Source organism: Sarcophilus harrisii, chromosome 3 (assembly GCF_902635505.1).
Source record: "Sarcophilus harrisii chromosome 3, mSarHar1.11, whole genome shotgun sequence".
NCBI lineage: Eukaryota > Metazoa > Chordata > Mammalia > Dasyuromorphia > Dasyuridae > Sarcophilus > Sarcophilus harrisii.
This window is the reverse complement of record NC_045428.1, coordinates 243,746,575-243,759,830: the sequence shown is the minus strand read 5'-3', so window position 1 is coordinate 243,759,830 and position 13,256 is coordinate 243,746,575. Positions and strand designations below refer to the sequence as shown.

The window sequence follows — 13,256 nt, the reverse complement described above, 5'->3', positions numbered from 1 at the left end:
AAATATGGAATCATCATTCTGTTTTGAGGGCAATGCCTCTTTACTTTTACAAAGTGAGTCTAAAGGAGAAAATTACATAAAGAACAAGGTTATAAATGATTCTTCAAGATTTACATTTACTAATTTTTCCATTCATCCTTTTCTCCTTTTCTCTTCCTTGTCTCCTGTCAACTGAAAGTATTTTCTTCCTTTTCAAATATCCTTTGTACCAATCATTCCATGGTCTTCCTCAATGTATTTGTTATTTATGTGGCCAAATCTCATCCACCATCCACAAAGGAGAATATAAATCCTATGCAAGTTGTGTGCCATTTTTAGCTTTGAATTCCTAAAATCTTGCACATAATTATTATTGAATTTTTATTGTTAAACTAAACAGCTTTTAATAAATAATCATGTTGGTAATTTTAATACCTATACAAAGCCTAAATTTGACATTGTACAATAGGAAAAAAAAACACTTTTATGCTTGTTATAATAGAATCTTATTTTGTAGATGGCTCACATAGATTTAATTTAAATCTTTTATGCTCAATAGGTATAGGAGGCATTGCCAGTATGCCGTCTCTTACAACTGTTGCTCCGGTACCAATGGGATCAATTCCAGTAGTAGGAATGTCCCCACCTCTTGTATCTTCTGTTCCTACAACAGCAGTTCCTCCCCTGGCTAATGGCGCTCCTTCTGTTATACAACCTCTGCCAGCTTTTGCCCATCCTGGTTTGTAAATGATTATATACCTAACCCTAATTTTTTATCACTTATTTGATAATATTTGCTTTTAATGAATGCTTTTTCTGTTAAACTTTCAGTGTAACTTGATTTTTATGAGTTAGCATATAGACCTGTGTTTTCACTTGAGAGAGTTAGAGGATTTCTCTCCCTCTACCACTGAACACGATAATCTATTTATTTATTTTGCCTATATCAGCAAGAGATTAAAGGACTTGCCCAAAGTCACACAGCCAGTATGTGTTCTAGGATAGATTTTGGTCCAGAGAGTAATATTGTATTGATTCATATAATTTCTTTTTTTAGCAGGTTAAAAAAATAGGTAAAACATAATATTCTAGAGAGGTGCAAGTTTGAGAACAATTTGCAGCTGGGCAACACTATCAGTAGATTTGAACCAAATAGCAGAAGGTCCCAAAACAAATCTCTTATAATGGCTTCATTGGGGAAAAAAACAAAAACAAAAGCATAAATTGCAGCTTTTACTATTATTCACAATAACTATAGCTGATATGTATTTAGCATTTTAAGGTATACAAATTTATATATATATATATATATATATATATACTATCATATTTTATCCAAAGATTTATTCATTTTCTTTAACCGCTTTTATTAAACTTTAAGAAGGATTCAATCTTTCACTGACATACTAAACAGCCCACAAGATGAGAAACTATGGAGGAAAAATGTTTTATTAAAAGTATTTTTCTGTGATGGAAATACAAGAAGAAAAAAAGATCTTTAATTCATGTAGTTGTGCACTCATATTTAAATGGAGACATAAATTGAAATAATCTCATTTGTTTATTTTATTTGAAGCTTTGATCTTGAGAATCTTGCTTAAAAGAATGTGTGTGTATATATCTATATATATGTACGTCGATAGATGCATATATATAAATATGTATATATGTATGTGTATATATACACGACACTTTAGCATATGAATCTGTTAATGCAGATATACTGAAAGAAATGAATATAAGTTTGTTCTCATAAATACAAAAGTATTATGATACACCAAGTCATCACTAAATTAATGTAGTATTTTTGGTTTGTTTCTTTTTTTTTCCCCCACTTAACAGTATTTTATTTTTTCTAATAACATGTAAAGATGGTTTTCGGCATTCATTTTTGTAAGATTTTGAGTTCCTTTTTTTTTCTTCTCCTTCCCTTCTTAAGGCAGCAAGCAATCTGATATAGATTATGCATGTATAGTTGCACTAAATTAATGTTAACCATGTACTTGATTTTTTTTTTAAATGAAAAATAGTTATAGAGTCACTTTGGAATTTACCAAACTGGTCTTGATGTTCCCTTAAATTCCAAATAAATAATCCACATAGCTCCAGGTTTAAATATAAAATCCTCTGTTTGGCTTTCAAAGCCCTATAGAGCTTGGCCACTTCTTACTTTTCTAGTAGTCTTATACTGTATTCCCTGCCATGTGTTATGTAATCAGGTGAATACTGATTTCCTTGCTGCTCATTGCACATGGTATTCCATCTCCCACTGGGGAGCATTTTAGTTGCTCTGTCCCATACCTAAAATACTCTCCATCTTTACTTCCTGTCTTTTCTAGTGCCTTCCCTGTTTTCCTTCAAGGCACAGCTAAAGTTTTACCTTCTGCAAGAAGCAGTTCTCCTTAATCCGAAACTCCTTTCCTATTGTGACAAGTTTCCTGTATATATGCATTTTTGATACATATTTTGTTTCACATGTTTACATGTTCTCTTTCTCATTGAACCATGAGCTCCTAGGAACAGTGACTATTTTTTTCCTTTCTCTTTATCCTTAGTACTTCATACAGTAATTGGATTACATTAGGTACATATGAAATAGTTATTTATTTGACTTTTTCATGTGAAGTTGTGGTAATTCAATCAACATTAATAAAGCATTCCTCTTCACTTGTTTTTCTGGTATTGATCATGGGGTTGCAAATTTTTTGCCTCCAAATTAATGCTATACATTTTTAAACAGATAGGGTTGGGTGTGTAGTGTAGTCTGTAAATATGAAATGGAGCTTTTTCCTAGACAAAACAAACTAGCCTGTGAATAGTAGCTAAAACTTATTTGTATCATAAAATATATTTGCATCAATGAGTCCAGATGACATTCATAACATGTTTACTTAGTGTTTCATTTATTTAGAGAAATTGTATAGCTCTTCATATACTTTGTCTACAAAAAAAATCTTTAAACAGTTAAATAATTCTATCAGTAACTTGGATGATGTAAAATTAGCAGTACTTTCCATGGAAGGAAGAATGATTTATTTGCTTTAGGGCTTTTTGAGTACTAAGTCAGGAATTAACAGAATGGAGAGAGTTGAAGGAATTTGGTCAGTCTTCTTGTTTCTTTAATAGTGTTCATGGGAGAGGGATGAAGAATGATTTCTGATTCATTTTTTGAAGGTTGTAGAATTTAATATTCCTATGTATTAAAAACCCTCCATGATTGCCTAAAAAAAAAAAAAAAAAAAAAAAAATCACTTACAATGTATTTCTTATTGCAGCCACTTTGCCAAAGAGTTCTTCTTTTAGTAGATCTGGTCCAGGTTCACAGTTAAATACAAAACTACAGAAGGCACAATCATTTGATGTGGCTAGGTAAGTTTCTTTCCTTTCAATTATATTGATGGGTGGCCTAACTGAATGCCTATATTTTAAAATGAGCTAACAGTCTTTATTATTTTCTTTCCACATAATTTCTATAAGTAAACAAAATGTGTGTTCTATAAATGTTGGCTGATGGTGTGAATAGTTAAGGAAAAATGGGCTTTATTATTTCTGTGTACTTTGATGACCAAAAGCATAGTATTTCTTTATTCATTACTTATCATCATCTGCAAAAAGTATTATCATTAGAGAAAAGTTTTATATGTTGTCTGTTTTGCAGGGCAAACTTTCTTAGCCATTTTTGTGTCAATGACCTGGTGATCCCTTGAAGCGTATGGACTACAAAGAATATTTTTAAATGCATAAAATAAAATACACAGGATTACAAAGAAATCCAATGACCTTGAAATATAGTTATCAAAATATTTCTTTAAAAAGTTTAGAGACTTTAGGTTAAGAACCTCTTTTCTAAGAGGAGAATGAAAAGATAGTGATGAAGAGTAAAGTAAGGTAGAAAAAAATTTAACTGAATAGAATTAGACATTTTAAAGTAGAGAATGAAATTTTCTTATAAAGATACTAAGTAAAGGTGTTTATTTGCTGTTTTTTTTTTTTTTATATTCCTCAGAATTTTCTCATAGTTTTTTTTTGGTGTCTTTTGGGGCAAAATCTCATTTCAATGGGAAATGTTCTGTTCAGTTAAGTTTTCTGGTTAATTGATTGTGAATTAGGAACTGTTTTTTTAATTGAAAATCTTTATAATATGATTTGGTTCATTTACCTTCTATTCTTCTATTGAAGATCTCTGGAGTGTAATAGAAAAAAAATGTGTAGTGCCATTGATTTATGGTATGCCTGTTAAGTAATGATGATGAAAGCCACACAAAAATATCTATTTTATTATTTCATGTTTATACGCTACTAGATATAAGAAGTTGGGCACATGTGTTCTGACTCCATGAACTAACTTGGAAGTGTGTGTTTTTTTTTTTAATCTGAATCTTTGATGTGAGTTTTTGTTTTTATTTACTGCTTTTTATTTCTCAATATTGAATATGTTTCTAAATTTTCAGTTAATTTGTGATTTTAGTTCTTTGAGACTTTATAAAATGTAGTCTGTTTCTATCCCTTGCACAGGGATTTTCAAAATCTAGAGGGTTTTTTTGTTAAGTGAATGACGGTACAGTTAAAATATTTTATATTAGTGCAATTAAAACTAGCTCACCTTAAGACGTCATATTTTCTATAATAATTTAAATTTCTTACAAATATTCATAATTTATGACCAGTTTAGAAACGTTACATTTTAGGAAACCTATAGAACAGTTGATAAGTCTAATCTGGGACCTTATTCATGTGTAATACTCCCTGTACTCTGTTAGTGCAGTAGAAAGATAAATTAACTTTTGATAAGAACGTAAGAGTAAAAATTAGCAAAATATTAACTCATGTAAAATGAGGGAATTATTGCAGCGGAATTCACAGTCGAAGTCTTCCTTGTAAGTGTTTTTTCTCCATTTAAGGAATTTAATATAAATTTTATTCATCTTTTCAGAAATTAATATGAGTGAATAGATGTTTGTGGGAAAGTAAATTATTGTAAAATAAAGCATTTAAGTAAATCTACTATTTATTTGTAACTTGAAGCAGTTAAATTTACAAAGATATTTTACAACAATAGAATATTCACTGTTGTATCTAAAATTCTAATATAGACAGCAGAAATTAAAATCCATGGGCTAAGCTTCTGGTTGTTTCAACTTTTGCAAAGTAACATGGAAAGTAGCCATTGATGGTAGAATGAAGGGAAATGTCTTGATGAAATAGTAATTGTAACACCCATCTACAGTGGTTTATCATCATTATTCTTAAATAAAATGTTACTTTAGATTGCTTTTCTTGGCAGGATTTGTTCAGTTCCTAATATAGGATTGTCACTATCAAAAATAAATTGGCCTTCTGAGTATAATATTTTTTAAGTAATTAATCAATTCCTAAAAAGGTCTAGATCCAAATTGAGTCTTGGGAAGAGATTTTCTTCAGGTTTGCATAAAGGTATATTAGCAAGAGAATAGTGATCATTGTCTTGCCATTTTTTGTTTTCTGTGCCATCTATTTACTTTGTGATTATTAATGTATTTGGTTCCTCATATGTAGGGCTGTTTAGAGTCAGCCTCAGGAAGCAGAGTGCTGTGCCTCTAACACATTATGAGAAATTTGATTAAGCTTTAATTGCATCAGACAACTCTCTAAGACTCTTTGAGGTCTCAGAGAAGGGGCTGATTTACTTTGGTAGAAGGAATTTCCTTACCTGGAGTTCCCTATATCAATGGAATTTCAGATCCAATCTGATACCTGTTAGTTGGAATTTAAATTAAACCTCTCATAATGATAGCATCTTATTTTACTTTAATAAAAAATGTGTTTTTACTTTTGGTGTGTGCCTTCACAGGCTGACATTTCCTGTCATGACAAGAATGACAAGAGATGGCACAGAATTAAGAAACATTATACCATCACTTTTGCTTTTTAGCACTTATTTATCCTTTTTGACTAGCCTTCTGCATATAGTAAATAGAAGTTATAAGTTGGAACAGCCATTTGGACTGAATTTGTTATGTCTATGCTAAAAGTGAATAGATCCTCTTTTTTGTAAATAAGTATATTGAAATAGAAAATTAATAGACAATGAAATGAATAATAAATGAAAACTAAAAGTGCTCTTTAAAAATTTAAGCAAAGGCAAATCATATACATAGCCAATGTCTTGCTACTAATTCTTATCTTTTAAAATTATTCTTTTAGTGCCTCTCCTGTGGCAGAATGGGCTGTCCCTCAGTCATCAAGACTGAAATATAGGCAATTATTCAATAGCCACGACAAAACAATGAGTGGACATCTAACAGGTATTCAGATGGGTTAACATATGAAAATTAATTTTGAAAAATGTGGTCTATTTTTATGTTTCATTCTTGGCTATGTCATGGAATTAATGCATTTTTCTGTTTAAAAACTTCGAATATTTTGTTAGAGTACTTTTCTTAGTTTGCCTATTCTTGTGTAGTACTTTCCTTTTCTATCTACCTCATTTATGTTTATCTACTGAAAATGCCCAGCCAATTTGCTTTTGAATACCATAGTAGATTCTCTATGTGAAAACTCTAGTTTTTGGAATTTGAAGGAAGTTTGAATTATGATAATAATAACTATAGTATTTATACAATAGATTTTACTTTTTTTAAAAAAGATTTTGAAACCTTTGTTTAAGTTTTCCAAATGCTTTACATATATTAGCTATATTATTTTCATTTCAGGAGAATTCCATTAGTAACCAGAAACCTTCTTAAAGTATACTATTAACATTTTTAAAGTAACTTCTTAAAGTATACTATTAACATTTTTAAAGTAAACTTTTTAAGTTATAAAAAATGCCTAGAGAAAAATAAAATTTAATAATTGTGACAAAATATGAAGGAAATAGATTTTTAAAAATGGAAAAACAACATGATCACTGAAAAATCATTGAATAACTATTGAGTAAATTATAATATATGATTGTGATGGAATGCTGTTATGCTATAAGAAATGACAAATAGGAATGGTTTAAGAAAAACCTGGCAAGTTATATGACCTGAAGCAAAGTGAAGTGAACAGAACCAGGAGAACATTGTACACAGAAATATAATCAGACAACTGTATTTCACAATTCCCAAGGACTCATCAGAGAGAGAACAACTGAATTCTATTTTTTTTTTTTTTTGGCTGAGGCAGTTGGGGTTAAATAACTTGTCCAGGGTCACACAACTAAGAAGGTTAAGTGTCCAAGGTCAAATTTGAACTCAAGTCCTCCTCACTTCAGGGCTGGTATTCTATCTACTGCACCACCTCGCTGCCCCAACAATTGAACTCTTCTAAATGCAGATTGAAATATATTTCCTCTCACTTGATTTTTCTTGTTTGTTTTTTTTTTTCCTTTCATAACCTGACTAATGTGGAAACATTTGCATAACTCTACAGGTATAATGAATATGGAAACATTTGCATAACTCTACAGGTATAATGAATAGAGTATTTATTGACTTCTCAATGGGTGGCTAGAGGAAACAATTCCAAATGGGAAAATTTTTTAAAAATTAGGTCAGAGGTGAAATATTTTTTTGAATATAGAATATGAAAGAATTTAGTAGTTTATGAAATCTACAAAATAAGACAAAGGAAAAATAAAAAAAAGAATATTTTGAACATGTACTGCTGGGTGAGCCCATGCTATTCATGGAAATAATGAAGGAAATTTAAGAGCATGCTTTAAGGGAATGGTACTGAGCTCAATTTTGAGATTGAGGTATATATAATACCCTACAGATACTTGGTGATTTGGTATGAAGTTCAGGAAGAAGATCAGAACTGAATATCCAGATTTGAGAGTCATCTACCTAGAGATGATAGACAAAGCTATGAAAATGATTTACATATCAAAGACAAAAAATGTAGAGAAAAGAGAATCAAGGACAAAACTTTGTACTTAACAAGAAGGAGCCATGAGACAATTAGTACTAAGGAGAAGATAGGGTTTCAAAAAGGAAAAGGTATTCAAAAGTCTCCTGCTGAAGAGGATGCAGACTAAAAAAGGCCATTGGATTTGATGATTAAGACAAATTGAATAGGATTGCCACTGACAGATTTTAAAATCAGAAAGACACACACATATTTTGCATTAGGAAAAAGAAAATATAAGGAATAGCTAACAAAATCTGTAAAGTAATGATTTCTAAGGACAAATCTTATAAAACATGTTTTTCCTTGTCAAAAACACTTTAAATTATTTTTTACTAGTTAAGAAATAACTAACATAAGATTTTAGATTTGGAGCTCTGTTAGAATATCTCAATTAGAAATGGTAAAATTGAGGCTCCAGGCAGGGATTATATGATTTGTCTATGATCAACCAAAGATTAAGTGATAGATTTCATATTTTAACATATATTCTTGGATTCTATATCCTTTTTCAGTGACTCATGCTGCTTTTCCATTTTAAAAAAATTATTTCCTTTATATTTAATATCACAATCTTTTTTCTAATTATTTGCCACTACAATAAAAATGCTATAAATATTTTGTATATATAGTTGCATTTCTTTGATCTCTGTAGCAAACAGACCTAGTATTGTATTGCTACATAAAACAGACTATGCACAGTTTTATAACCCTTTCAATACAGTTCCAATATATTCTCCAAAAATCATTGGACCAGTCTATAATGGACTTTTAAGTGCTCTTCTTACTTTATTCCCCTTCCTATTTATTCATACTTATGCATACATTTGCTTAAGGGGGGAAAAACCCTATAATTTTAGTCAATAGCTAAGGAGAGCCAGCAAATTTCTAAGAACTGAAATTTTTAAAACTGTTTGAAAGCTGGCTGTTAAACATTTACAAGTGCCCCTGCCCTACTGCTTCTGCACTCACCTGTTATGTGCTGGTTGCTTTTTACCCAAGTCCTGGTAACTGCAACTCAGCTGGACCTAGTAGTGTTCCTTATCAGCAGAGGTTCCCTCACTATTCCCTGACTGAGGCCTGAGTTCTCACAATGTAAAGTAAAAGTTCCTGTGTCTGGGGCTGAGGCCACTTCCTGCTTCTCATTAGTTGTTTTAGTGGAACTATTTGGAAAGTGTTCATGCTTCATATAGGCCAATACTCCTTCCTAATATTTTTCTTAATTATCTTCTGCTTGTCCCAGGAATCACTGGTCTGGTCCAACTTCTGTTTCTTTTTAATGGTTCTGTTTCCCTGAAGACACTTTTGTCTTGTTTATGAGGAAATCAGGAAAGCTTGGAATTTTTTTACTTAGTCTGCCATCTTCCTAGAATCCTTCTGGAATCATCCTCTCTGTGAAGAAGTTATTGAAATTTTTCTATTACTTGGATTTTGGAGTGAAGGAATTGGGTATGTGAGAGATTGAAAGGATAGTAGTATCTTCAACAGAAATAAATTGGGAATAGGGCTTTTGATACAAGGATAGTGAGTTCTTTTTTTACAAAGTGAATTTGAAATATCGCTAGGAAATCTTGTTTGAAATACCTATTGATGGCAGTGGGATTTATAGACTTTTAAATCATCTGTAGAGAGATGATAATTAAAAGTTTGTTAGCTGATGAGGTCTCTAAGAGAGAGAGGGAAAAAAAAGCACAGGAAAAAATCCTGGGAGATGAGGAGAAGGAGCCAGCAAAGGCTTTTGGAAAAAAAATGATCAAGATAGCTAGGCTAACCAGGAGTGAGTAAAATCATGAAAACTCAGAAGGAAGAAGAAAACACAGGAGGGTAGGATAAGCAAGAGTGTAATATGAAGCAGATGAGTCAAAAAGAATGAGAATGAGAAAAGACCATTAAATTTAGCAGTTAAGAGATCATTGACAACTTTGGAGAGAAAATTGTGTTAGCCATGAAGTTAAAAGCCAAATGATGAAGAATTGAATTAAAGAAATGTAGAGACAAAAAGTGGAGACATCTTTTTCTAGACATTTGTCTGAGAAATAGAGGTGAAAGGATGATAGCTTGAGCAAATAGTAATGTCTCAGGAGGGTTTGCAGAGAGTAGGAGAATTGGGCATATTTGAAGGCAGTGGTGAAGCAGGGAGGAAAGATTAGAGTGAGAGAGGAGGTAATTGAGTGGATATTGTGTTGGAAAAGATGAAAAAGAATGGCACCAGGAGCATGTACAGAGGCATTGTTCATGACAAGAAGTGCCTCCTTAGTGGGAAAAGAGGAGTCAACATTAATATCAAATTTTGAGATGAAGAGAAAGGAAAAAGAAGAATGACCTCACTTTTCCCAGTAAAAAAAAAAAAAACACCGAGGTGATCAGCAGAGGGGTTGTTGAGAGGGGGAAGTGTGAGAACCTTGATGAAAACAGAGTAAGATTCAAGAAGCTTCTATGGTACTGAAATAAGGAATCAATTAGGAATATTGGGATCTATTAGCTGTAGTGAGAACTCAGAACTGGGATAACAAATTTATATTGTACCTGTATTGCAGTATAGTGGTGTGATTTTTTTTTTTTTCTATTTTTCAGCAGTAGGAGTTAAGGAGACAAATGGCTGGAGTCTGGCAAGGGATGAATATTAATGTAACAGGCAAAATAATTTGAGAAAGGAGGATAGTCTGGAGTCGATTTGGTTAATGCTAGGATTGTGACTGAAAAGAGAGAAAAGTGAGATCAGAGTTATAGTAATAGCTTGAGAAAGTATTAAGGAGTGCATTGGAGGAATTAGAAGTCTTGATCAAGGTAAAAAGGAGAATGAGATATAAAGATGGATGGAATAATAGAAGATTATATTTACATAATGGAAATCCAGAGTTTTGATCAAAGAAGAGGGAGGCTAAAATTTTAAACTCTAAACTTTGAAACTAATATTTAGTTCATTTTTCTTTGGTAGTCACATCTTCCATTTTACTGATAATTTGCTTTTTGTTCTGTTTTCTAGTGTACATACCAAAATCATTATAATCTATTCAAATACACAAGTTTGAACAATATCAATATAGAGAGTATTGATTTTTACCTTAAATGAATAACTACTGATTCGTCCTGTTAACTTTTTCCTTGTATCTCTTAGGTCCCCAAGCAAGAACTATTCTTATGCAATCAAGTTTACCACAGACTCAGCTGGCTACAATATGGTGAGAGATCAGAAGTATTTTAGATTAACTTTTTATTAGGTTTAGATAGAGATTGAGTGATAAATTTCAAATACTGTTTTTGATTTCTTATCATTATCTTGTTTTTCAAGTAAATGTTAACTAGTGAGATTTCACTGTTAGGGATGATTGAAATACATAGTTGCTGTAGTGACTTGAACAAGGAAATAGAATCTTTTATGTGAACTTATGTGCTGAATAGGTCATTTGTGTGTGTGTGTGTATGTGTGTGAGAGAGAAAGAGAAAGAGAGAGACATTAATTTGACATGTTCTTTTTTTTTTTCTCAAACTGTAGTCAACTGCTTCTTGATGGTATGAATGATTAAAAAAAAACAAAACTAAAGACACCTGTTATTAATTACATTATAGCCATTGTATGCCTCAGAAGCCCAATTTTCTTATTTGCATATGTGGTGACTTCTAGATTGCCTTTGGTAACTACTAAAAGCCTAGGCCCCATCCAACGTTTTTAAGGATGTGCTTTTAGAATTACATTATACCATTCTGGCCTCTACTACAAAATGATATAAGAATATTATGGACTCATTTTTCCACCATATATATAATACTAGTTATGCAGTGAGGGCTTTGGCTTTCTTGCCTCCTTACCTACCTTAGCTAAAGCAGTGCTAATGTTAAAGTCATAATTCATTTTGGAAGAGAAGACAAAGGCTTATCTTTTCATAAATGGTTCTGTCTCCCTTTAAAATTGGTGCCTGGGGACAAATTAGCTATAAAGTTTACATATAATAAAAACCTCATATGATTTAAAAATCAATTTAGGGTTTCTAAAGCAATTGAAGAGTGAAGGAAAATGTTCTTAATTTATGGCATGGAGATCGTTCAATTTCCCAATGTAGAATTCTCTTAGTTATGCATTAACATAAACCTAACATTAACTTTGCATCATTCTTCAGTTGTTTTTTCATTTAGACTTTTTGTAATTCCTGTAGAAAATTAGCTTACTATAATAATCAATTTCTATTTGTTGTTCATTGTGAAATTTCAGTTCTAAAAATTAACAAATGGTGGTGACATTATATGTAAATATAATTTTACAGGATCCATAGATCATAATGCATCATCCTTCCAGTACAAGAAATTATTTTGTGTGATTCTTATGTATGTCCTCCCATACATAAATCCTCTATAGGGAGTGTGCTTGCGTATATCTTTCTCTTAAGTCCCTCAATATTCCTGAGAAAGAACTTTGGCATAGTGAACAATATGCTGGACTAAGTAGCTGGAGAGACATGGAAGGACAAGCCATTCACTTATAGATAAATGTCAAAGGATAAGTACAAACAGTTCTCAAAAGAAAACTTGGAAACTATTAATAACCATATGAAAGGATGCTCTAACTCATCAATAATAAGAGAGATTCAAATCAGAACAATTCTGAAATTTTACCTTACAGCCAGGAAACTAATGGCACTAATGACAAAAGACAGATATGGTTTATATTGGTGTAGCTATAGGAAGACGTGCTCTCATACTATTGGTGGAATATGAATGGAAATAACTGCTCTGTAAGATAATTTGGTGCTATGCTAGCTTAAAAAAAAGTAAATGAAATACCTTTACCATTTGTGACTCAGATCCCACTGCTTGGCTTATACCTTGGTTTTTTTTTTTTTTTTTTTTTTTTAAATAACTTTTTATTGACAGAATCCATGCCAGGGTAATTTTTTACAACATTATCCCTTGCACTCACTTCTGTTCCAATTTTTCCCCTCCCTCCCTCCACCCTCTCCCCAAGATGGCAAGCAGTCCTATACATGTTAAATAGATTACAATAGATCTTGGATACAATATATGTGTGCAGAACCGAACAGTTTTCTTGTTGCTCAGGGAGAATTGGATTTAGAAGGTATAAATAACCTGGGAAGAAGAACAAAAATGCAAACAGTTTACAGTCATTTCCTAGTGTTCTTTCTTTGGGTGTAGCTGCTTCTGTCCATCCTTGATCAATTGAAACTAAGTTAGATCTTGTCTTTGTTGAAGAAATCCACTTCCTTCAGAATACATCCTCATACAGTATCATTGTTGAGGTATATAATGATCTCTTGGTTCTGCTCATTTCGCTCAGCATCAGTTCATGTAAGTCTCGCCAATCCTCTCTGTATTCGTCCTGCTGGTCATTTCTTACAGAACAATAATATTCCATAACATTCATATATCACAGTTTACTCAACCATTCTCCA

General features: G+C 31.8%; 1 protein-coding gene and 1 long non-coding RNA gene across 9 annotated transcripts in view; one reads left to right on the top strand and one right to left on the bottom strand.

Moving 5' to 3' along the window:
- The window catches only part of ITSN1 (intersectin 1), a 268,177-nt gene that overhangs the window by 74,010 nt on the left and 180,911 nt on the right, over window positions 1-13,256 (top strand). For 6 of the 7 annotated variants that reach the window (XR_004232930.1, XM_031959333.1, XM_031959332.1 and 3 more), the window contains exons 6-9: window positions 539-718; window positions 3,255-3,348; window positions 6,163-6,263; window positions 10,970-11,033. Coding sequence is in view for 6 of the 7 variants with exons in the window: in XM_031959333.1 (XP_031815193.1) it covers window positions 539-718; window positions 3,255-3,348; window positions 6,163-6,263; window positions 10,970-11,033 (439 nt within the window). In the remaining variant the exon portion in view is untranslated. Of the gene's footprint in view, window positions 1-538; window positions 719-3,254; window positions 3,349-4,420; window positions 4,857-6,162; window positions 6,264-10,969; window positions 11,034-13,256 lie in introns of those variants that run through there. The other variant, XM_031959335.1, reaches the window with a different exon arrangement.
- The window catches only part of LOC116422340, a 42,957-nt gene continuing 32,567 nt past the window's right edge, over window positions 2,867-13,256 (bottom strand). For both annotated transcript variants that reach the window (XR_004232933.1, XR_004232931.1), the window contains one exon: window positions 2,867-3,200. This is a non-coding gene — a long non-coding RNA (uncharacterized LOC116422340). The remainder of the gene's footprint in view (window positions 3,201-13,256) is intronic.